This window comes from Salvelinus alpinus, chromosome 10 (assembly GCF_045679555.1).
Source record: "Salvelinus alpinus chromosome 10, SLU_Salpinus.1, whole genome shotgun sequence".
Classification (NCBI taxonomy): Eukaryota; Metazoa; Chordata; class Actinopteri; order Salmoniformes; family Salmonidae; genus Salvelinus; species Salvelinus alpinus.
In genome coordinates, this window is record NC_092095.1 from 32,233,988 (window position 1) to 32,260,517 (window position 26,530).

At 43.4% G+C, this 26,530-nt stretch overlaps 1 protein-coding gene across 1 annotated transcript in view; it reads right to left on the reverse strand.

The window, feature by feature from the left end:
* Positions 1 to 25,963, reverse strand: part of LOC139531917 (nuclear receptor-binding protein 2-like) — a 49,225-nt gene extending 23,262 nt beyond the window's left edge. The window contains exon 1 of the mRNA XM_071328888.1: positions 25,405 to 25,963. Within this exon, the coding sequence (XP_071184989.1) occupies positions 25,405 to 25,524 (120 nt within the window). The 5' untranslated portion in view covers positions 25,525 to 25,963. The remainder of the gene's footprint in view (positions 1 to 25,404) is intronic.
* Positions 25,964 to 26,530: the final 567 nt, after the last annotated feature.

Sequence of the window (26,530 nt, forward strand, 5' to 3'; positions counted from 1 at the left end):
GTTTTGGGAACATATCTTTTGCGATGTCCCCACAATGTTCCCACCAGACTCTTCCCTAAACCCTAATGAAACATTCTGGGAACCATTAAAGAACAGACGAAATGTGCTCTGGGAACGTTCTTGTAACATCAGGTGAATGGTTTTTTTGCACCCTAAAAGAAACATTCTGGAATCATCTGCATCATTCCCTCTCTTTGTCCGCTGTCTCCAGTGTGTTGCGCTTCCTTTAGTACCAGGGTGACAAGATTACACTAGCCACATTGTCCTTGTTCCCCTTGTCTGCCTTGTGACAAAGCTCCGTATTTAGAGCGCCAGTGGGGAGAGAGATGACTAAAACACAATCACATTCTAGAAGTTAAAAGTCATCTGGTCTATGATGTGATAAGCATTAGAACGAGTGTTGAACAGCCTCTTTATATAAGCTAATCTGCTCAGTCTGGTGAAAAGGATTCTTTGATCTCATCTCCACCTCTTAAAGAGATGTGGGTGTCTTCGTTTTCGCATATGATGTGTGTGCTTGTGTGTGTGTGTGTGTCTGAACATACCCGTGTGTGTGTGTGCTATTGCCTCTCACCTCTGGTTTATTCATGTGAAGGCCTTCCTTTCCATTCTAACACTGTAACCTCAGTGCTCTACTGCTCACTAGACACATCCAGAACAGAGCACACCAATCTACGCAGCTTTTACTGCGGCCAAGAGGAAAATACTCAATAAAAAGAAGGGTTGTAATCTAGTTGATTCCTTTTCAGGGTAGACCTCTTGAGTTTGGACTGAAGAGATCAGGTGCTCTTAATTGATTGCAATCATCTAAGCCGACAAAAAGAGCATGGACCTAAACACAAACACTCTCGCACTCACAAACAGTCTGGCTAGAGTAGACTGCCAGTACAGTATATGGATTTGCGAATCATGTTCACAATTGATGATTGTGTCTGATGTGGCATACACATTAACCCCTTATCTGATGAAGTTATTAGAATTTTTTGATTTATAGTCTCTATGTTGCTCTGAGATCCATCCTTCCCTGTGACTCGACCATATTGGGCATGATGAATTGGTGGTACCAGATAAGCACCTTAGTCACCAGCACCAGGGCATGTGATAGAAACACAACTGTCATCAAGAGACAATTTACAGAGAATAGGCTATAGGCATAACCTACTACAGATAGAAAGCACCCTGCCTTATCACAGAGAAAACCTATAACCATGCTTGGATTTCTTTGTGGAAGGCCATCGTGACAGGGACATTTCTCTTTTGTACAAGGGAGAGATACCGGTTGGCCTATGTACTATTAAGACTAAACTAGGTGTTGATAATGAGGCCTAGGCTATGTGCTCGAAGAGGCGAAGCGAGAGGGATAACTGGGCCCAAAATCTGTCTTCTCCAACAGGTGGCGTTAATTTATTTATTTTTCACTCACCAAAGAAGGAGTTTTTGTATGGAGGTCAATGAGAGAGTGTCGAATTTGGTCGACAAAACATGTAATGGCTTATTTGCTACGTGTGATTTATTGGATCGAATAGAAGTTTTGTAATGCTTAGGTTGTTACGAGTGTACTGACATAAGTAGGCCACCTGACATCCCGGCAACTTTTAGAAAAAACACTTTATATCGGAAATTGTGCCTGTTGTTCACACGCATATCTGCCCTTTCATTGGCTTGAATGGTCCCACCTGATCTTGCCTCCTCCCGACTGCCTTCCATTTTTAAAGCGGCCACTTGAGTATCTGGTCAATTTAATGGATAATCTGTGGTGCTCGTCAAGACTCCAAAATGGAGGTTTCGGTTGTCCTATGTGCTTTAATCAAGGATTCCATTTAGATTCCACAGACAAAACTAGGTGTTGATGATGATTAGGCTTCTGTTTGTGCTCGTCAAGTCTCAAAAATTGAGGTTTAGATTGTTGCTCCTGCTGTGACAACTCAAGGGTAATGAGCCTGACTCTTTGAGCACATGTCGCTTTTAATGAAGCAAACATTTCCCAAATCAAAGGGGTTTCATCGTTCCAGCCCCCACAGGATTCCCATATACCAAGTAATAGTGATAGTCATTCCGAGTCTTTTCGATGAGCCGGATCTTTTTGCTCTATTCACCTAAAAGAGACGTTTATTAGGCTCCCAAATGGCTCTTTGTTCAGAAGTCCTTAAATGTATGAAAAACAGTACATTTCTAATGTAATGCCGAAAAAAGTTGGCTATCATTATGAAGGATTGTGAAATGTGATATCTGACGATTGTGAAAAACGTCCCTGACGAAATTAAATTGCTTGCAAAAAATAAAATCTGATTTTGTTTTTACACATAGCAAAAGAGCGTGGATAGAATGAGGCTCTCTCCCCACTAGCTACTGTTCCCGCAGTGAAGAATGACCATCTCCAGAGAATCTTTTATAACTGATCTACAGATAATCGTTATCTGGAGCAACAAAAAAAAGACTGTATGCAAATCAGGGTGCCAAATGAAAGGCTCTTTCACAGATGCGATTCAGTTCTCGATGTTCACCAAAAAGGTCTGTTAAAAAAAAGCTGTTCGCGAACGACCCATCACTTCCAAGCACAATGGGAGATCTAAATATACGAAGTCTGGAGTGGATTATTGCACACAAAATCAAAGTTTATTGGTCGCATACACAGATTTGCAGATTTTATCGCAGGTGCAGCGAAATGCTTACATTTCTGTGTCACCAGAGGATTTTACCTCCACATAAATTATTAGACTGTATTAGTGATTTAAATACTTGGATGGCTCACAACTTCCTCCAGCTAAAGAGACAAGATCGAGGTACTTATTATTGGAACCAAAGCACAGAGAGAGAATCGGGCAGTACATTTTAATTCACGGTTAAGGATACAACACCAGGTAAAAAACCTTGGTGTCATTTTAGATTCTGAACTAAATTTCGAATCACCCATTAGGAATGTGACCAAAATAGCTTTTTACCAGCTGAGGAACATTAACATGGTGCAGCCGTTTCTATCTCAGGCTGATACAGAGTCTCATCCATGCTTTTATTACAATCAGGCTTGGTTACTGTAATGCTCTCCTGTCTGGTCTACCCAAGAAAGCCATTGGTCAATTCCAAAACATGCAGAATTATGCAGCAAGGAGACTGACCAAGACCAGACAGAGAGCACACATTACACCAGTTTTAAGGTCTCTGCACTGGCTTCCTGTGAGTTTTAGAATTCATTTTAAGGTTCTTCTATTGGTTTTTAAATCAATCAACGATTGTGCACCCCAATACATATCAGACATGCTTTTAAGTTAAGTACCCAGTAAGTCCCTCCAGTCCTCTGTCACTGGCCTTTTAACTATCCCAAAGCCTAGGACCAAGAGGCATGGAGAGGCAGCCTTTAGTTTTACTATGACCCCTGTCTCTGGAATAGCCTGCGAGAGAATCTCAGGGGGGCCGAAACACACCTTTTAGCTTTGTTGTTCCTTAGGGTGCTTTAAAAAAAATGTTATCCTCTTATGTTTGTTGTGCAGTAAATATTCCTGCTTTTATTTTCACCGTTTTTTATTTATGTTTTTTCCTGTAAAGCGCATTGCTTTGCATTCATGTCTAAAATGTGCTACAGTGGGGCAAAAAGGTATTTAGTCAGCCACCAATTGTGCAAGTTCTCCCACTTAAAAAGATGAGAGAGGCCTGTAATTTTCATCATAGGTACACTTCAACTATGACAGACAAAATGAGAAAAAAAATCCAGAAAATCACATTGTAGGATTTTTTATGAATTTATTTGTAAATTATGGTGGAAAATCTATGGGGTTGAGATCTGGAGACTGGCTAGTCCCTTTTTCAGGACCCTGTCTTTCAAAGATAATGAGTACAAATTCAAATAACTTCACAGATCTTCATTGTAAAGGGTTTAAACACTGTTTCCCATGCTTGTTCAATGAACCATAAACAATTAATGAACATGCACCTGTGGAACGGTTGTTAAGACACTAACAGCTTACAGACGGTAGGCAATTAAGGTCACAGTTATGAAAACTTAGGACACTAAAGAGGCCTTCCTACTGAAAAACACCAAAAGAAAGATGCCCAGGGCCCATGCTCATCTGCGTGAATGTGCCTTAGGCATGCTGCAGATGTGGCCAGGGCAATAAATTGCAATGTCCGTACTGTGAGACGCCTAAGACAGCGCTACAGAGAGACAGGACGGACAGCTGATCGTCCTCGCATTGGCAGACCACGTGTAACAACACCAGCACAGAATCGGTACATCCGAACATCACACCTGCGGGACAGGGACAGGATGGTAACAGCAACTGCCTGAGTTACACCAGGAACGCACAATCCCTCCATCAGTGCTCAGACTGTCCGCAATAGGCTGAGAGAGGCTGGACTGAGGGCTTGTAGGCCTGTTGTAAGGCTGTTCCTCACCAGACAACACTGGCAATGCTATGCGCACAAAACCACCGTCGCTGGACCAGACAGGACTGGCAAAAAGTGCTCTTCACTGACGAGTCGCGGTTTTGTCTCACTAGGGGTGATGGTTGGATTCGCGTTTATCGTTGAAGGAATGAGCGTTACACCGAGGCCTGTACTCTGGAGCGGGATCGATTTGGAGGTGGAGGGTCTGTCATGGTCTGGGGGTGATCTCAACGCTGTGCGTTACAGGGAAGACATCCTCCTCCCTCATGTGGTACCCTTCCTGCAGGCTCATCCTGACATGACCCTCCAGCAGGACAATGCCACCAGCCATACTGCTCATTCTGTGCGTGATTTCCTGCAAGACAGGAATGTCAGTGTTCTGCCGTGGCCAGCGAAGAGCCCGGATCTCAATCCATTGAGCACGTCTGGGACCTTTTGGATCGGAGGGTGAGGGCTAGGGCCATTCCCCCCAGAAATGTCTGGGAACTTGCAGGTGCCTTGGTGGAAGAGTGGGGTAACATCTCACAGCAAGACCTGGCAAATCTGGTGCAGTCCATGAGGAGATGCACTGCTGTACTTAATGCAGCTGGTGGCCACACCAGATACTGACTGTTACTTTTGATTTTGAACCCCCCTTTGTTCAGGGACACATGATTCCATTTCTGTTAGTCACATGTCTGTGGAACTTGTTCAGTTTATGTCTCAGTTGTTGAATCTTGTTATGTCCATACAAATATTTACACATGTTAAGTTAGCTGAAAATAAACACAGTTGACAGTGAGAGGATGTTTATTTTTTTGCTGAGTTTATATATATATATATAAATATACAGTGCAATCGGAAAGTATCCAGACCCCTTGTCTTTTCCCCCAAAAATGTACAGTTTTATTCTAAAATGGATTAAATAGTTTATTTCCCTCAATCTACACACAATACCCCATGATTACAAAGCAAAAACAGGTTTTTAGAAATTTTTGCAAATGTATTAAAAATTAAAAACAGAAATATAAAGGCACAAATACAACATGTACATAAGTATTCAGACTCTTTACTCAGTACTTTGTTGAAGCACCTTTGGCAGAGATTACAGCCTGAGTCTTCTTGGGTATGACGCTACAAGCTTGGCACACCTGCCATTGGGGAGTTTCTCACATTTTCCTCTGCAGATCCTCTTAAGATCTGTCAGGTTGGCTGGGGAGCGTCGCTTCCCAGTGATTTTCCGGTCTCTCCAGAGATGTTCGATTGGGTTCAAGTCCAGGCTCTGGCTGGGACACTCGGACATTCTTGGATTTGTCCTGAAGCCACTCCTGCGTTGTCTTTGCTGCGTGCTTAGGGTTGTTGTCCTGTTGGAAAGTGAACCTTTGCCCCAGTCTGAGGTTCTGAGCGCTCTGGAGCAGGTTTTCATCAAGGATCTCTCTGTACTTTGCTCCATTCATCTTTCCCTTGATCCTGACTAGTCTCCCAGTCCCTGCCGCTGAAAAACATCCCCACTGCATGATGCTGCCACCACCACGCTTCACCGTAGGGATGGTGCCAGTTTTCCTCCAGACATGACACTTGGCATTCAGACCAAAGAGTTCAATCTTGGTTTCATCAGACCAGAGAATCTTGTTTCTCATGGTGTGAGAGTCCTTTAGGTGCCTTTTGGCAAACTCCAAGCAGGCTGTCATGTGCCTTTTACTGAGGAGTGGCTTCCCTCTGGTCACTCTACCATAAAGGCCTGAGTGCTGCCGAGATGGCTGTCCTTCTGGAAGGTTCTCCTATCTCCACAGAGGAACTCTGTGGAGATCTGTCAGAGTGACTATTGGGTTCTTGGTCACCTCCCTGACCAAGGCCCTTCTCCACTGATTGCTCAGTTTGGCCGTGCGGCCAGCTCTAAGAAGAGTCTTGGTGGTTCCAAACTTCTTTAATTTAAGAATGATGGAGACCACTGTGTTTTTGGGGACTTTCAAAGCTGCTGACATTTTTTGGTACCCTTCCCCAGATCTGTGCAGACATTTTTTGGTACCCTTCCCCAGATCTGTGCCTCGACACAGTCCTGTCTCGGAGCTCTACGGACAATTCCTTCGACCTCAAGGCTTGATTTTTCTCTGACATGCACTGTCAACTATACACTACCGTTCAAAAGTTTGGGGTCACTTAGACATGTCCTTGTTTTTGAAAGAAAATCACATTTTCTGTCCATTAAAATAACATCAAATTTATCAGAAATACAGCGTAGATATTGTTAATGTTGTAAATGTCTACATAGGTGTTCAGACCATCCTTTCAAAGCACTTCATGGCTACAGACGTGTAGTCATTTAGGCAGGTTATCTTGGTGTTCTTGGGTACAGGGACTATGGTGGTCTGACTATGGTGGTCTATTAAAGACTCGGCCAGGGACAGGTTGAAAATGTCAGTGAAGACACTTGCCAGTTTGTCAGCGCATGCTCGGAGTATACGTCCTGGTAATCCGTCTGGCCCTGCGGCCTTGTGAATGTTGACCTGCTTAATGGGCTTACTCCCATCGGCTACAGCGAGCGTGATTACACAGTCATCCGGAACAGCTGGTGCTCTCATGCATGCTTCAGTGTTGCTTGCCTCGAAGCGCAAATAGAAGTAATTTAGCTCGCCTAGTAGGCTTGTGTCAATGGGCAGCTCGCGGCTGGGCTTCCCTTTGTCACTTTAATAATGGGAATTGATGGAAATGATGTAAAAATGTATCACTTGCCACTTTAAACAATGCCACTTAATATAATGTTTACATACCCTACATTACTCATCTCATATGGATATGTATATACTGTACTCTATATCATCTACTGCACTTTGCCATCTTTATGTAATACATGTATCACTAGCCACTTTAAACTATGCCACTTTATGTTTACATACCCTACATTACTCATCTCATATGTATAGACTGTACACTATACCATCTACTGCATCTTGCCTATGCCGTTCTGTACCATCACTCATTCATATATCTTTATGTACATATTCTTTATCCCTTTACACTTGTGTGTATAAGGTAGTAGTTGTGGAATTGTTAGGTTAGATTACTTGTTGGTTATTACTGCATTGTCGGAACTAGAAGCACAAGCATTTCGCTACACTCGCATTAACATCTGCTAACCATGTGTATGTGACAAATACATTTGATTTGATTTGATTAGTCCGTAATAGTTTGCAAGCCCTGCAACATCTGATGTGCATCGGAGCCGATGTAGTAGGATTCAATCTTAGTCCTGTATTTATGCTTTGCCTGTTTGATGGTTCGTCTGAGGGCATAGCGGGATTTCTTATAAGCATCTGGGATAGAGTCCCGCTCCTTGAAAGCAGCAGCTCAACCCTTAGCTCAGTGTGGATGTTGCCTGTAATCCATGGCTCCTCTGGATGAGCATTTTCTTGTTTGCTTATGGCTTTATACAACTCGTTGAGTGTGGTCTTAGTGCCAGCATTGGTTTGTGTTGGTAATTAGACAGCTACGAAAAATATAGATGAAAACTCTCTTGGTAAATAGTGTGGTCTATACCTTATCATGAGATACTCTACCTCAGGTGACCAAAACCTTGAGACTTCCTGAATATTTGATTTTGCGCACCAGCTGTTATTGACAAATAGACACAGACCACCATCCCTTGTCTTGAACGGAGCTCATAGTCTTGAACGGAGCTTATCCATTTTATTCTCCAGCGATTAGACGTTACCCACTCGCCAACAAATTCTCACAAGGCAACCGGACCTGCGTCCCCTGTATCGGCGTATTTTCTTCATGCGAGCGATGGGGATTTGGGCCTGGTCTGGTATCTGGAGTAAATCCTTTGTGTACGACTCATTAAATAAAAAATCTTTGCCCAGTTCGAGATGAGTAATCGCTGTTCTGATATCCAGAAGTTATTTTTGGTCATAAGAGACGGTGGCAGAAACATTATGTACAAAATAAATTACAAACAACACGATAAAACGCACAATAGCACAATTGGTTAGGAGCGCGTAAAACGGCAGCCATCTCCTCCGGCACCATTCTTCTCTCATGGTCAGTCTATGTCAGGGTGCACTTTCATTTTTTGGCCCTACCACTACACAGCTTTGATTATTTGAATCAGCTGTGTAGTGCTAGGGCAAAAACCAAAATGTGCACCCAGTGGGGTCCCGGGAAAGAGTTTGGGAAACCCTGGTCTATGTCATGGAAAGAGCAGGTGCTCTTAATGGTTTCCATACTCAGCGTATATTTAAGCACAAAGGCCCGAGGGGGTGTGGTTGGACCCAGTTGCAGAGAAGGGACCAGGCGAGGAATCGTTAAGGATAGACATAAATACTTTACTGATAAACAGTAGCCGCAGGATCACAGTACACTGGGGAAAAACAACAAACAAAAAGTCTCAAAAACTCACTCAGGACGGACGGACGCACGCACGCACGCACGCACGCACGCACGCACGCACGCACGGTAGACAATTTAAGCTCCTGCAAAGGAAACCAGAAAACACATCTCTTTTAACAGGGAACTCATGAGTAATAAGACACACCTGAGTGTCATTAATGTCTCTAGGACGGTCTCTGCCGCCCTCTGGTGACAGGTGGAACCATGACAGGTACAGTATATGGCCAATAGACCATGGCTAAGGGCTGTTCTTAGGCACGATGCAACGCGGTGTACCTGAATACAGCCCTTAGCCGTGGTATATTGGCAATGTACCACAAACACCCGAGGTGCCTTATTGCTGTCATAAACTGGTTATCAATGTAATGAGAGCAGTAAAAATAAATGTTTTGTCATACCCGTGGTATACGGTCTGATATTTATTTTTTTAATTTTTTAATTTTACCGTTATTTTACCAGGTAAGTTGACTGAGAACACGTTCTCATTTGCAGCAACGACCTGGGGAATAGTTACAGGGGAGAGGAGGGGGATGAATGAGCCAATTGTAAACTGGGGATTATTAGGTGACCGTGATGGTTGAGGGCCAGATTGGGAATTTAGCCAGGACACCGGGGTTAACACCCCTACTCTTACGATAAGTGCCATGGGATCTTTATTGACCTCAGAGAGTCAGGACACCCGTTTAATATATAACGGCTTCCGGCCAATCAGCATTCAGGGCTCGAACCACCCGGTTTATAATAGCTGATATACAGCTCGTTTCACATATACTTCAACGAGCATGACTCCAATGATTAAAGAATGTCATGCATGGGGGATTTATGAAGATCAATGTGACTGTTATCCTCTAACAGGCCAGTTGCAACGCAACATTATGGTGATCATGTGTACGGCATACCACTTTTAGCTGTATTTCCAAATCACCACTTAAAGTGGGGAACTAGATCTTCCACTAATGCAGACAACAATACTAAATCAAATGGATGTTTATACCTTCCAAGACCATAAACATAATTTCATGAGAGAATCAGAAGCAGGGCCTCCATTTTAATTATTATCTTTGGGTGGAAATCTGGTCCTGCTTTGCTCAGCAGCTGGAGCCCTTTCAGGCAAATACATTAATTTGCACCTCTACAATGCTGGCAGCAGCCAGTCGTGAGAATAAAAAACATTACAATAGCAGGTTTACAAAACAAAGATGGGAGAGTGTTAAAAAATGTGTCATTTTTTGGTGAACAAAAACAGTCCAATTCCAGGAAGAAGGATTAGAACTGGGTGAGACTTTTTCACAACACAGTCAGTCAGTCGGTCGGGCAGCTGGGCTAATGGGATATGTGTTTGCTTTGACCTGAATCTGGCACCTGTCCCACTCCTTCAAAACATCTGGGATTGACTTGGTTCCCGGAGAGGCTTATTAGAGCCTGGCAAAGTCCACCCATGTATTAAAGTTCTCCATAAAGAGGGGTAATTGCTGCCCACTGGATTACCCAATTCATGCTTGTAATCACACATACTGCTTGTTTAAAGGGCTACGGCAGAACCAGAGAGAAGGAACAACAGGGTCTCAGTCTGAATCTCCTGCAAAACCTCAGAGGTCGAACAAGTTCAGCACTGTGCCAGGAAGAGTAAGTAAGAGGTAACACGGGGTGAAAGCTAACAGCTTGGCTTGATTTGGCCAGTTTAGAGAAGACATAGTTTGCACTATTTTACACATAAAGGCTTGTTTCGTTTTGACTAGCGCCTAGCCAAAAGAGTTTGCTGAGTGTACTCCCTTAAAAGACCTTTGCCTGAAAAATGAGAAAAAGCAGCAATAGTGCTGTTTGTCCATCTTAAGATGCCGTAGGCAGTATACACTTCAACAAAATAGTCAGAACTGAATGTCGGACACATCCAATGGGCATTATCTCACACCTAGAGAAGATTGTAAAAGGTCAGCACAATATCTGGTAAGGGATGGAATGCACTTAACTCTTATTCTCTTCATGAATTCAATTAAAGATGAACAAAAGGTGAGCACTTAATTTCTCTTAACACGTCTTAATAGACCACAAATATCTGAGTGTGTCTAGGACAATAGTTAACTTGACATATTGTTATTTTTTTATAAGGTTGTAATTAGTTAAGTGGTTAGTGTTGAGCTTGTTAAGTTGACCCCATGCAGAGAAAGAGGGAGAAGAAAAGGGAGGGGGACAACGAGGGAGCGAAAGAGAGACACAGTTTTAAGGGAGAGAGTGTCCTTTGGCAGTGTAGTGTTTGTGCTCATGATTGACAGGTATCTGTTGTATCTCTCTTACCCAGGGACTCCAGGGAGGCAGTGTGATGACTGAGTGACACACTGGACTGACAGCTGGGAGTCTGACTGGCTCTTTGGCAACGTGTTAACATCTGCATGTTGGCTGAAGAGCACCATTACTTCAGATTGTGTGACAGAGGAATGTCCATTCAATTAGGGTTATGAAAGACAAAGCAGGATCGAAGTGTCTGTGCAAGCACGGGCCAAGGTACACTACATGACCAAAAGTATGTGGACACCTGCTCGTTGATCTCATTCCAAAATCATGGGCATTAATATGGAGTTGGTCCCCACTTTGCTGCTATAACAGCCTCCACTCTTTAGGGAAGGCTTTCCACTAGATGTTGGAACGTTGCTATGAGAACTTGCTTCCATTCAGCCACAAGAGCATTAGTGAGGTCCGGCACTGATGTTGGGCGATTAGGCCTGGCTCACAGGCGGCGTTCCAATTCATCCCAAAGGTGTTCGATGGGGTTGAGGTCAGGGCTACTGTGCAGGCCAGTCAAGTTCGTCCACACCGATCTCAACAAACCATTTCTGTATGGACCTCGCTTTGTGCACATGGGCATTGTCATGCTGAAACAGCAAAGGGCCTTCCCCAAACTGTTGCCACAAAGTTGGAAGCACAGAATTTTCTAGAACGTCATTGCATGCTGTAGCGTTAAGATTTCCCTTCACTGGAACTAAGGGGCCCAGCCCGGAACAATGAAAAACAGACAGCACCAGACCATTATTCCTCCTCCAAACTGGTGGTGAAGCGTGATTCATCACTCCAGAGAACGCGTTTCCACTGCTCCAGTGTCCAATGGCGGCGAGCATTACACCACTCCAGCCAAAGCTTGGCATTGGACATGGTGATCTTAGGCTTGTGTGTGGCTGCTCGGCCATGGAAACCCATTTCATGAAGCTCCCGAAAAACAGTTACTGTGCTGACGTTGCTTCCAGAGGCAGTTTGGAACTCAGTAGTGAGTGTTGCAATCGAGGACAGACAATTTTTTACGCGCTCCTCGCTTCAGCGGTCCCGTTCTGTGAGCTTGTGTGGCCTTCCACTTCCACGGCTGAGCCGTTGTTGCTCCTAGACGTTTCGACTTCACAGCACTTACAGTTGACCGGGGCAGCTCTAACAGGGCAGAAATTTAATGAACTGACTTGTTGGAAAGGTCGCATCCTATGACGGTGCCACGTTGAAAGTCACTGAGCTCTTCAGTATGGCCCTTCTATTGCCAATGTTTGTAAATGGAGATTGCATAGCTGTGTGTTCAATTTTATACACCTGTCAGCAAAGGGTGTGGCTGGAATAGCCAAATCCACTCATTTCAAGGGGTGTCCACATACTTTTGTATATATAGTGTATTTACTACAATCACTCTTTAATAAATATCCAATGCCACTTCCCCTGAGCTGTCCACAAAGACAGCCTACTGCACTAGTAAAGCTATGTCTCATAAGCTCATAGCAGGAGGCCATTCACAGAAGCCAGAGCCATGTTAAATTCATGAAGAGTCGATCGGTGTTGTCACATTTTATTCTTCTCTGGCCCCTGCATGCAAAAGACCTGCTCACTTCTTGCCAGGCTGCTGAAACAAGAATGAGATGCATTCAAATTTGAAAATGCAAATCTCCTATAATCCCTTAAGCATGGAGGACAGGAGTTATTTTTATTGAGGCGGTGGTGAGATTTCTTCCGCCATGGTAATGATTATGGACAATAATGCGAGAGAGGATATGAACTTGTAGGGTTCTGAGGGATTGACAGGTAAATAATAAGGTTAGATGTTCATTGATCACATCCCTGACCTAAAACTCTTCTGGTAGTTTCACATTTGCCTTGCTTTGGGGTTTAGGTAAAGAAGCCTAAACCTCTAACAAAATGCCTCTTGGGTTAAGGTTGCATGACATTTCTAGTTTTTGGAAAGTCTGGTTTTAGTCTGAGGGGGAAAGTATTTGAAGTAGGAATGTTAATGTTTTGTTGGCCTCATGACCTTGCTCCTTCCTGTAGGCCCCTTAATCCTCTCATGCTGCTGGTTGGGGGGAGGGGGATGACCTTTGGGTTCAATAATGAGACTGCAAGGCTGTTATTCTTCGGGCTTGTAATAGTTTTGACCCTGTTGCTATGCTTTGAGGCATCTTGGCAATACAATTGCACATACTGTATCTTCAGTTTATAGAGCACTGATAGGCGAATACAGTATATCCTAGACTGTCACCCCACCGCTATACGTCAAATGCGACTGAGAGCGTCCAACACAGCGAAGCAGAACACATCGAGCACTTGTCCTCGCGTTTGCCCAACACTGTGAGTCAAAACCTGAATTTCACAAAGGGACTCATACAGCGGTGAATCAGCTGCGAGCTGTTGCTCAAAACCAGAATTCCTCATAAAACTACAGGAGTAAATGCCTTACATGAGTCATGGCATTTATTCTCTCAGACACTGCGCAGATTACTAAAAGCAACTTTTAAAGAGAGCGGCGCCATCTCCTTTGCATCGAACAAGATGGATATTAATATTTAATGCAGAATAGGAAAATGGAGGCCAATTGAAAAAGCTCTACTTCTCCCTACTGTCAATGAGAAATGGATCGCCGGATGCCTTATGCTTTAAATTATGCAAATCTTAATGGCTCTGTCAGTAGTAATATGCACTTTTCAGATGTATCTCTACTACTCAAAATTAGCATGTCAGAATGAAGGAAGAAGTAGGAAGAATGTTAATCAAACCAACCATACAAAACAGGGCTAAAATCAACATTTTGCCACTCAAACGGCTGTAGGCCAAAGAGTAACGCTTGAGTTTTGACATTGAGAATTACACACCGGTGGCACTCTCAAACTGCGTAGTGACACTGCGGCATGGATCCAAGGTGGCAGGGAAGTCATGACATTTAGACAACGGTAACATCTACGGAGGAGGCTTGCAGGAGGCGTCAGCCATTCCTCGAAGATTTCGTCCCATGCCAGCTCCCTTGTCAGAGGGAGCGCGAGAATGAGAAGACTCAAGTGGAAAACGGTGACGGATACCGCACTGTATACGATGGCCCTAAAGGGCCTCATCAATGAACGCTCTCACATGTTGTCAATGGCTTAATAAAGTCCGTTACCATACAAATGTCCATACTCATGACCTACCAAGGTAATATAGGCCTAATCAGTTCAGAGATTACACTAGCACAAAGGCAGTATTCATCAGTGCAACATATCAAGCATTACAAGTGAAAACGGTTTAAAATTGCAGCACTTTTTTCAAACAAGAGGATCGAGAGGATCGCCGCCCCTGTTAACGACAGACTCGAATTGGTTGTGTTGGACACCATCTGGTGTGTTGTTTGCTTTCACGGAGCTCCTGCCTCGTTCAGATCTCAGCCCCATGACACTGGGCGATATGGGTTCACACCGTGTCCTGGCAACATGATCTAGCCACACTACTGCACCTGACAGACACTATTCTTAGCCCAGGCCAGGAAGACCTTTCTCTTTCTCCCGTTGCACTCCTCTTGGTACTCCGAGGCCATGTTCATTCGGCAACCAACGGGGGGGGTGAGACTGAACCAGGGTGAGACTACATGGACTTGTCCAATGAGAAATGCTAATTTGCGTTTTCCATTGCAAAACATTTTCCATCGTGTGCCCTAATGTACACAACCAGGCTGCAGTGGAGAGAGACTGGGCTGAGGCCGTTAGTGGACTTGGTTTAGGCACAGCAGGCAGCCAGCCACTCCAAGTCTTCCCTACCAGGTGGCCAGAGGGTAAACAATACCTGGAAATGCCATGTGCTGTGCTGTGTGAAAGGCTGACAGCCCAATGTAGACACGGACTGGCAGTTGTTTGGATTACATCCTTTGTTTCTGCTCCCGGACATCAGACAGTAATAGGCCACTTAAGAAGATTGATCACCAATGTCAGTTATTTCATTAACGCTTTTGTAGCGTTTATTAACACCTCTGAACTATCCATCTGTGTTTGCTAGAGTAGGAATGTGCATGTCAGCATATATTCTATATGTTTGCTTCAAAGGCAAACACACCGTCATTTCGTGAACGTTTATGACCAAGGGCTGAGATGAACTGATTTGTGTGGCAACAATGTTTTATTATTAGTTAGGAGAACGTTTAAAAGCCACCGACAGATCAACTCGATACTCGATATCTGGAGTGATGTGAATATTAACTAGTGTGGTAAAATGCAGAGTTGGAAATAGGATTACTGTACAGTCGTACTAGCATACTAGCTGCTGGTGTAACGAACCACTATCATGTCTGGCAGACCCATAAACGGAGGGCCATAAAACATGTCTTCACAACCAATAAAGGTGAATTACAGTGGGGTGTGAAATTATTGACACCCTTAATAAAGATGAGCAAAAAATGACTATATCAAATAAATTATTTAATTACTGAGCTATATTGTATGCTCCAAAGAACTAGGAAATTATTATATTATTTTTTTACACTAATACAATTGCTCAGAGGAAGAGATTTTGTTTAACAAGTACTACCATTTTTTCTTTCATTTAGGTAGGGGTCAAAATGATTGACACCGCTGTTTTCAATACCTTTCAATACCTCACCGTGCGAGGATTGGACTGAGATTGAGACTAATGTTGATTTTGTAGCCAATTAACCATTTATTTGTGGATTTTGATGTGTGCTTGGAGTTATTATCTCGCTTTAAGATCCTCTTATGATCAAGTTTCGGCCTCATGGCAGAGGCAACCAGGTTTTTCGCAAAAATATCCTGTTACTGGGTAAAGTTCATGATGCCGTTGACCTTAACAAGGACGCCAGGACCAGTAGGTATGGGGTTCTTTTCTGCTGATGCATTCTCATTTCGACACCAAACCCACCACTGGTGTATGTGGCCAAAGAGCTCTATTTTCATGGCATCTGACCAAAGCACCGGTTCCAATCCAAGTGCCAATGCCATTTAACATACTCTGCCCAAGCCTAAACAGTGCTGTCAATAATTTTGACACCTACTTTTTTGAGAGAAAAAAAGTATTACATGTTGAACAAAATCTCTTTCTCTGAGCAATTGTATTCGTTTAAAAGAATACAATTTCCAATTTTTTTAGGAGCATATAATAAACTCAGTATTTATTTTATACAGTCATTTTTGCTAATCTTTATCAAGGATGTCAATCATTTCGGACCCCACTGTACATTTGTAAAGGATGAGAAAATACAGTACCCCTTCGGTGTGGACTGTGGAGTATCAAATGAGGGGTACACTGTACATTATGCCCAAGGCGAGATTCCCGTGCCATCTGAACTCCTCTGCTTTTCAGTGATACAGGACACTGTCTGCCTGCCACAATGTCATAAAACCATTCATTCATAAATCTTCTGATGCGCCCAAAGGAGGAGGGACATTATATCACTACTTCATACAAACAGTGGCCATCATTCCAGGTGAGAAAACCTCCTGTCGACGCACAGATATGAAGCCAATTCTGAGACCAGGTTCTTGTGGTAACGGTAGCCAGGTGTGCTACACTTTAGTAATGCATGTTGGGTCAATGTGTTGTTATGATGGATCAGGTTTAACTGCAGTCTTATTCTATATCTTCATTAAGGAGGTCCTCCCTTAAAGGAAAGATATTCCAACACAAACATTGGCCATGCGCAGAGGGTGACCATCCTATCGCCACTGGCCACAGAACATCGGCCGTAATTTCCCAACGATTCTACATTGAATCGTTATCATTTGTCGATACCCAGCAGGTGATCTACCTCGCATGGCTGATGTTCATGTGGGTCTGTCTTGTTTTTTGGAATTATATCCAACAGGCCTTACCAGATAGATTCGTAAGCAATTCTTGAAGCTTGATGCTTGCTTTTTTATTTTGTCTGAAGTCTATGTGTTCCACAATGACAGATAATCCAACAGACTCTCCATGAAAGTGTACATGTAATTCAGTCTGATTGGATATCATCCATGGCCATTGTTATATCTTAACACCCCTGGACTCCAACGATGTGATGAGGGGGGATTCATTTCTGTTAAGTGCTTTTGCATAACAGCGAGTGTTTATTTAAGACAAGACATGACATGACCGCTTCCCATGCAGGGGACATCGTGGTGGGTGTCATTCCACATGGAGCAGCTGTTACCCAGGCCCGGCGAGAAAGTCTGCATCAGGAAGCCTGATCATCAGGAAGCAGCGGTCATTAGAGAGATCTCTTTAAGCAAGGCAGCACTTACAGCCAGCCGGGACATGACAGGGGCTTACAAGGGCTAGCTATGCCTGTGTCTTGGACTGAGCTGAGGGCTTGGTGGCCATTAGGATAATTGTTTGCTTGAGGACGTGTGTCAGTTACAGTAACCGCATGAATTTGATCACTGTAATATCATGTAGGCCTACTGTAAAGTACTGGAACTGTAAAGTTCAACTATTCTTGTTTTTTAAGATACATCAACTTTCTCCATGACAGGCATGTCAAGCATGCACCTTGTAATAAGTTGCCATGGAGAAGCAAACATGTGCGTAAATCCGTAGGTGCACATTGGTGGCCCCTGTTCCCCCCTTCTGTCTCACAACAAAGACTTGGAAGTGCAACAGTGAGCAGTGACACCTGTACAAAACTATGCAAATATATGTGCCTGTCAATCATCATTCTCACACAGTCCCTCAACAGTCATGAATTTACATTAAAACAACAAGAGATAAGATGTACTTTATTGTCCATTAATTTACAGAGAACGTAAATGTGTCTTTATGCTCACAACCCCCACCCCCCGAGACACACACCCACATACCACGAGGGACTGGAAGCAAGGGGTCAGCCGCAGCGCAGTGCCCCTGGAGCAATTATAGGGGGTTAAGTGCCTTGCTCATGGGCACAACGACAGGCGATGGTATCTAGCATGATGCCAGCAACCCTCTGGTTGCCGACTCACTTCGCACAAGATAATCTGGTCTGAGCTGGGATTGAAACCAGCAACCCTCCAGTTACTTTCCCGCTTGTCTAACTACTGTCATTCCATCCCTGTAGTCCCATCTTCACCGCTATTACTATTGCTGTAATAGTGGATACAAGCATGATATGATGGAAAATGTGTCTCTCTAGGGAGGATTATTTTGGCAAAGATCTCTCCCCTGCCCCCCTGGGGTTAAGTGGTGAAGGGGCGTTGGGCTGCAGGGGGCGGAGGGCTCACTCATCGATGGGCCTCTTTCATTATCCGCTGCTCCCTGGACTATTGATTATCTCCCCAGCTAGGCAACAGATAAAAGGTCCCACTCTTACAGGTCAGGGTAGAGTAGAGTCGCTCCAACAGGGCCCTTGGGGAAGAATAGAACTCCAAAGGGCATGGAATGGAATGTACACTCCTTCCGAATAGGATGATAAGAAACCAAGGATGGGCAAGAGTATTCATTTTTGAGAGGGGGGGGGGGCTTTGTCTCAATTAAATAAAATGATCTATGTGGCATTGCTACACACAAGGATATACCACAGCATTACATTTGAAATTCTTAATTTCATAAAACGACAAACTTTTGAATGTAGTTTTTAATGATGTACACACGTTTCATGCTTGTAGATTGTTATTTTCTGCCAATAAAAGTGGTGCGCACTATAGTCAGAGTCCCCATGTGTAGCAACGTGAAGTGGGAGATCTCTAATCAATGAAAAATGTAAATCAAATTACGTAATTAAGTTAGCTAAAAGTGAAGGAGTAGGCTACAATGAGCAACTGACAGGTAGACTGTTGTTTAATCTGAATGGAGTTGTTGTAGACAAGGATAGGGAGCACAGCAAAATAGCCTCAACTAGCTGGCTATCTTAGCTAGCTTCTTTACATTAATTTGATCCAGTAAAGACCGGCACTGTCAGATGGGATGACAGGTAACGTATGGTATTTACAAGTTTGTCTAAATAGCGGGAATCAGTGGCTACTTTCTCTCTCCACTCCCTCCCGTGTCATACACACCAGCCCCTGCCCATCACCCGCACACATATCTCTCCAGAGTCGCGCAGGCTGTGCAGCAAGTAATTGTCTAAGTTTAAACAGAAGTTACCAAAAAATACATGTATTTCAACTGTTTTTCAAAACATTCATGAGATTATTTGAATAGTGAAATTATTTCAAATGCCTATTCGTGTTTGATCTTAAAAAGGGATGGAAATTTGTGATGACTCAACACATTGCTTTTGTCATGCTTTCTGAGGTCCATCTGGCTGTCCTCCTGTAAGGGCTGCACAAACACCCAAACCAGACACTAAGATTGCCCCAAATAAGCAGTGCACTAGAAAGCTTTGAAATCAAGTAGCCGAGTTGGCGACTACTTAGCCTGGGTGCCAGTCTGTTTCTGCTTTCTTGCCAACTCTTTATGGAATTGTCGTGTTTGGCATGACAATGAGTGACAAGGAGTTGGCAAAGTAAGATAACACAAACAGACCTGGGACCAGGCTAGTCACTGCTAGCTAGGGGTTTTGCAATGATGTATAAATTGACAGCGATTGCTAATAAAAACATGACACACAATTGACAAAGATGAAACAAGGCCTGGAAAAACCAACATGAGCCAACTTAGTATAAATCTGCTCCTCGTTCACTCAGCCTATCCCCATCACACAGAACTACCCTACGTCTTGACCTCTTTCTCCCCTCTCTATCCATATGAAATCCTGCGACTAGTGAGGACCGGCCGCCTGACAACTTGCCCGCTCGACTCCATCCCCTCATCCCTTCTCCAGACCATCTCTAGAGACCTTCTCCCATTCCTCACTTCCCTCATCAACTCATCCCCGATCACTGGCTGCGTCCCGTCTGACTTCAAAATGGTCCGAGTCGCTCCCCTCAAGAAACCAACACTAGACTCGTCTGACGTCAAAAACTACAGACCAGTATCCCTTCTTTATTATCTTTCCAAAACACTTGATTGTGCTGTCTCTGACCAACTCTCTTGCTATCTCGCTCATAACAATATTTTTGACCCTAACCAGTCAGGCTTCAAGATGGGTCACTCAACCGAGAGTCCTCTACTCTGTGTCACAGAGGCTCTCCGCACTGTCAAAGCTGACTCTCTCTCCTTTGTTCTCATCCTCCTAGATCTATCCGCTGCAGTGGACACCGTGAACCATAAGATCCTCTCCACCCTTTCAGGGCTGGGCGTCTCAGGCTCTGCACACTCTTGGATTGCATCCTACCTGGCAGGCCGCTCTGACCAGGTGATGTAGAGAGGATCTGTGTCTGCACCACGTACTCTCACTACTGGTGTCCCCCAGGGCTCGGTTCTAGGCCCTCTCCTCTTCTCTCTATACACCAAGTCATTCCGCTCCATCATATCCTCACATGGTCTTGCCTATCATTGCTATGCGGATGGCACTTAACTACTTTCTCCAGGTGGCGACACGCATCTCTGTGTGCCTGGCAGATATCTCAGCTTGGATGTCGGCCCACCACCTCAAGCTCAACCTCGACAAGACTGAGCTGCTCTTCCTCCCGGGGAAGGCCTGCCCACTCCAAGACCTCTCCGTCACGGTTGACAACTCCACAGTGTCCCCCTCCCAGAGTGCAAAGAACATTGGCGTGACCCTGGACAACACCCTGTCGTTCTCTGCAAACATCAAAGCAGTGACTCGCTCCTGCAGGTTCATGCTCTACAACACTCTTAGAGTACGACCCTACCTCACACAGGACGTGGCGCAGGTCCTAATCCAGGCATTTGTCTTCTCCCGTCTGGACTACTGCAACTCACTGTTGGCTGGGCTCCCCGCTTGTGCCGTCAAACCCCTACAACTTATCCAGAACGCTGCAGCCCGCCTGGTGTTCAACCTTACCAAGTTCTCCCATATCACCCCGCTCCTCCACACACTCCACTGGCTTCCAGTTGAAGCTCGCATCCACTACAACACCATAGTACTTGCCTACAGAGCAACAAGAGGAACTGCCCCTCCCTACCTTCAGGCTATGCTCAAACCCTACATCCCAACCCGAGAACTCCGCTCTGCCACCTCTGGTCTTTTGACTCTCTCACCCCTACGGGAGGGCAGTTCCCGCTCAGCCCAGTCCAAGCTCTTCTCAGTCCTGGCACCCCATGGTGGAACCAGCTTCCCGCTGAAGATAAGAAAGCAAAGTCCCGGCCCATCTTCAGAAAACATCTGAAACCCTACCTCTTCAAAAAAGTATCTTAAATAATCCCCCCGTGATATGTGGTTGTCCCACCTAGCTATCTTCAGATGAATTCACTAACTGTAAGTCGCTCTGCATAAGAGCGTCTACTAAATGACTCAAATGTAAATGTAAAATAGATTACATCAAAAGCGTGTCTCTGCCTGCCACAGAATTACTGTCTTCCTAATGCCCACATTGATTTCTTCCCATGTCTAGGTGAAGGGGCAGGGTAGGTTTAACCTAATCAGTCACTCCAACAAGCAGGATTGATCTGGCTTCTGACAGACACCAAATTATTTCTGCCTGCTTGAGACACATGACAAAGGCTTCGGCTTAACGTCTTGTTCTGCCTTTCACATGGATGTCAATGGAAAACAACACATGGATATCGGATGTAATTGATGACAGAAAATGTCTTCCTTTGGCTAGTATTTCAACCTCTGGAGCCCTGCTTACCTAGTCTGTCTCTGAAAGCAATCAAACCACTGTCTGATAAGGTCTGAGGAGTAATATTGGCCAACTAACTCCTAAGGATATAAAACCAATATACTTAACATTGCCTATAGCTTGTTCTGCTTAGGACAGAAACAAACTCTTATAAGCATTTGGTTCACCATGAGTAAAGACAACAATAATACCATGTGCTGGAATAGAAAGATGTGTGTCCAGCCAGACTAACCTTTCCCCTATTGACTTCTTTATTGACCATCTAAATGCACTCAGTATGCTGCCAGCCTGGACACACCTAGGGCTGCAGAATGGTGCAACAGGAATTCTAAACAATGTGACTCCGTGGATAGCAATGTGACTCTAAACAATGTGACTCAGTGGATAGCACTGAGCACTTACTCAAAACAGTCCAGTTTTTTTATTGTATCAATGAGCTCATTGTCCTATAATTTATGATTCAGCTCGAGCTCATAAAAAAAATCACACAATAGAACAAAAGCACTCATCATGTAGCTTGATAAGTGTTCTGTATTATAACCATGTAATAGGCCAATCATCATTCATACATATTAGAGAAGCAGTCAACGGTAAAGGTAATAGCGTGATTCCATGGAAAGGTCAACCTGAGCATGTACAGATAAAGTTAGTCATTTCCAAGTGAAACCACGTTCTTAAGGTTTACACACTGTATGTGTGCCATTTAGAGGTTGAATGTAAAAGACAAAAGATTTAAGTGCCTTTGAATGGGTAGGTGTCGGTTTGTGTCAAGAACTGCAACGCTGCTGGGTTTTTCACACTCAACAATTTCCCCTGTGTATCAAGAACGGTCCACCACCCAAAGGACATCCAGCCAACTTGACACAACTCTGTGGGAAGCATTGGAGTCAACACTGGCCAGCATCCTTGAAGAACACTTTTGACACCTTGTAGAGTCCATGCCCCAATGAATTGAGGCTGTTCTAAGCGCAAAGGGGGAGGGGGGGGGGGGACAACTCAATATTAGGAAGGTGTTCCTAATGTTTGGTATACTCAGTGTATGTTGGAGTTCAGGCTTTATTTGACCAGTTTAATTAGGAAATTGCATTAATTTGGTTGGACAATTACAGAGTGGGAGGCCAAGTCTCAAAAAAGGATTATCAGACAACCAAATTTCATGGCTTTTAGAAAGGGTCTCACAGCTGTTCCACGGTGTTAGATATGACGATGAGATGTTATGAAGCAATACAGACCAAATTGAAGGGTCTTGAGTTTTGTTTGCATGTTCTGCTATCTTGTAAAGAATGGGGGTGACTGGGACAGGCAATGTAACATCCATAAGGTTTTTTAGGAAAGGTTTTTGTAAAACAATCACCTTACATGTTACACCTTAAACCTCACCGTGCACCTTATTGTTCTGGATTATGTGTGTATATTGTTTTGAGTTTGTATTGATCGGTATTACTGCACTGTCGGAGCTAGAAACACAAGCATTTTGCTGCACCTGCGAAAACATCTGCAAATCTATGAACGCGACCAAAAAACTTTGATTTGATTTTACATTGGATCATCTTGAAACTTCCTCTGTAAAGCCAACTTTCAGCAAGGTTTTATATGGTCTATAATTGGTTTCTCTCTTTTCATTGTCAGTATCCTTGTTCAGCGTTACGATATGCGTAACATCCATAAAGGTTGTGGATGTGATGGATTTTGATGTATCGTGTCTTAGCTTCAGCAGCTTGCGCATCGACAGAATTTTGGTCTGAGAAGTATTCTTCAGGCTTTTCCTGAAGCAATTGTTGATATCTCTAAAATCATGTGTTCTAGCTAAGATTCTCTTGGAAAATATATGCTGAAATGCATGTGCCATACATGGCAGTACTGTTTTTTAGATAGAAAGATGAGAAGAGTATTTATCAACAATCTGTGAATAGATGGTGTTTATTAAGTCACACGCACAGGGTCGCAGATGTAGTTGCAGTGTATGGTGAAATACAGTGCAGGTGTGAATGAAACATTAATACAAAATGAAATAATAATATATACATATTTACAACTGTGAATGATAAATAGTCCTGGAGTGTATATTGTAAATGAAAAGCCTCCCAAAATATACTGACTTCATTCAGTGTCCAGAAAAGTGGATCGGCAGTAAAGGCACATGCATAGTCTAATTTACATATTTTGTTACAATATTTCAGAAAAAAGTTGATACAAAAACATCTCATATTTGTGTCTACATTCAACTGGTAAAGGTTATTTGTTATATACACTACCGGTCAAAAGTTTCAGAACACATTCAAGGGTTTTTCTTTATTTTAAAATGTTCTACATTGTAGAATAATAGTGAAGACCTCAAAACTATGAAATAACACATACGGAATCATGTAGTATCCAAAAAAGTGTTAAACAAATCAACATATATTTGAGATTCTTCAAATAGCCACCCTTTGCCTTGATGACAGCTTTGCACAGACTTACAAACTCACAGACTTTTGCTAATATGTTCAGTCTCCCCAAAAAGCTTGTCCATTTCATGTACAATCCATATCTTTATTTCGCATACATGCCAATATTTAGAAGTTCAGTTTTTGGGGGTACTATAGACACACACATCTATATTTAGTTTTTCTATTCTGTGAGACATTAAAATTGTGATTTTGCATGCAAATGTAATGTCCATAACGCTGGAATCTCCCAGTAAAAGTTGAGATGCTACATGCTACACATGAATGAAAGTCTCATTCATGAATTGTTGCATCCTATCGATGTGCCCTCCCTCTCCTAGAAGCATTAGTACCATTTTGAAATGAGAACATCGTAAGAGTGTCACTGGCGGGTTTATGGTAATGTATGACAGACAAAGTGACCCAGAAACCAGCAAACACACTGATGTGTAATCAATGAGTGGAAAAACACTGGGAGCGACGGTGGGAGGTGGTGTGTGTATGTGAGCGTTGTTGGCCAACCGTGTCTGTCATGTGAAGTACGCTGTGTTGGAGAGAGATAGGAGGGAGGTCAGGCAGTTGTGGGAAGCACGGTGGAAGCTACGGGTGTTCCACAGAGATAACCTTCAGTTTCAATGCTGAAGCCTTATCTTCTCTAGAACTATAGAAGCGGCACTTGCTACTCACTAGGCAGGGCCATTCTGTTCTGATGCAGTTGTTGATGATGGAGTTGGTTTTTCTAACTGTCTTCCAGACAGGTCTGATGAACTACATTGTATTGTATTAACCATATTGGGCACACCATTGTGGTCAGCCTCTGTGTTGCCCTTATCATTAGTGAGGCAGATTGTATCTGCAATGTGGCTAAATATCATATTCATACAATTTTATTACTGTATAATACAGCAAGTGCAATTTCTTAATAGTCTAAAAATCATAGATCCAACACAGATAATTTGGAAAAAATATAATAATTGTCAAACCATTGCCAGTATAAGCTCTTAATGATATGAGGGCTCGGTTCAATAAGTAGTCCATCACTCCACAATAATTGTGTGTTCCATGCTATTAATTTGATAAGGGCCCACGCCCTTTTCTGTTAAAGAATAGAACTGAGGAGCGGTTTAAAGACTACTGTAGGGGTTGCACCTGCTGCTGCTACAACAATACAGACATCCAGGCACCACCATCCAACCCCCAATAATAGGTTATTAGATACATTACGACGGATAGGCCTAGCAGACGTCTCATGTTCCATACGGACTGATGTTTTTTTCTTGTCTCTTTAGCTGTTAATATGTGTAGCCTACAAGGCAGCAATGGAAATGCCTGCAGCAGTTGATTCACCGGCGTAACCAAATAGATAAACCAACCTGCTCCTTTCGCTTTTGCCAGCGACCGCATGGGCTTTCTTCGAGGATTTCACTCTCATCTTCACTCTCCTCCTCCTTCCCCTCGGACCCTGAATTCCTCTCCGGGACGGACATAGTCATTGTATTCCGTGTTTTATGTTATTCCCCGTTGGTTTCACTCGAATGTAGCGCAGACGTCGGCGCGAATAAAGGTTTCACAAAACACCTTAGAAATGTACGCCGTATAAAGTTCAAATAAAAAGCTAAAATAAATTATGTAATATTCATGTTATTATGTTAAACAAGGAAAAGGGTTCCAGTCTAGTGTGCGCACTCAACTGTATGCAAAATAGATTGCGAAATGTTGCCCCTACTATCCGTATTCACAGATGAAGAGCAAAACCACTCGTATAGAAAAAGCCTGTATGGGAAAGACGAAGTTGTTTTCCGATGCCTCCCTTTGTTTCGTTATTTACTTTTACCATTTACGGTATGAAGTATTTGTTTTTTACATATTTCACCACCATGCGTCATGTCGGTGTTGTTGGTTCAGTTGCTTCACCTATGTGAAGCTAGACACTAACGATTAGCCACACAAGTGGAATTGTCGGTTTGCCTTCAAAATAAAAGTCTCTCATTGAAAGTGCTGCAAACGGATATAAATCAGTCTACTCAGTGACACCCACACAGAACACAACCGTGAAGAGTTTACACAAATATTAGCGTCATAGCTCTTATTGTGGAACTTTAACTATGCGGAATCAACTCACTATCCAGGCTATTGGACCCTGAACATCTACCCCCAAGTCATACAACTGCTAAATAGTTAGTCCAGCTCGCTGTTTGGTTAACTGCGCATTGACCCACCTTTGCACTCTCTTTAGACTCATCACATTGCAGTGCATTCGGAAAGTATTCAGACCCCTTCACTTTTTCCATATTTTGTTATGTTAAAATTGATTAAATAGTTTCCCCCCTCATCAATCTACACACAATACCCCATAATGACAAAGCAAAAACAGTACAGCACATGTATTATTATTTTTTACCCTGAAATATCACATTTACATAAGTATTCAGACCCTTTACTCAGTACTTTGTTGAAGCACCTTCTGCAGCAATTACCGCCTCAAGTCTTCTTGGGTAT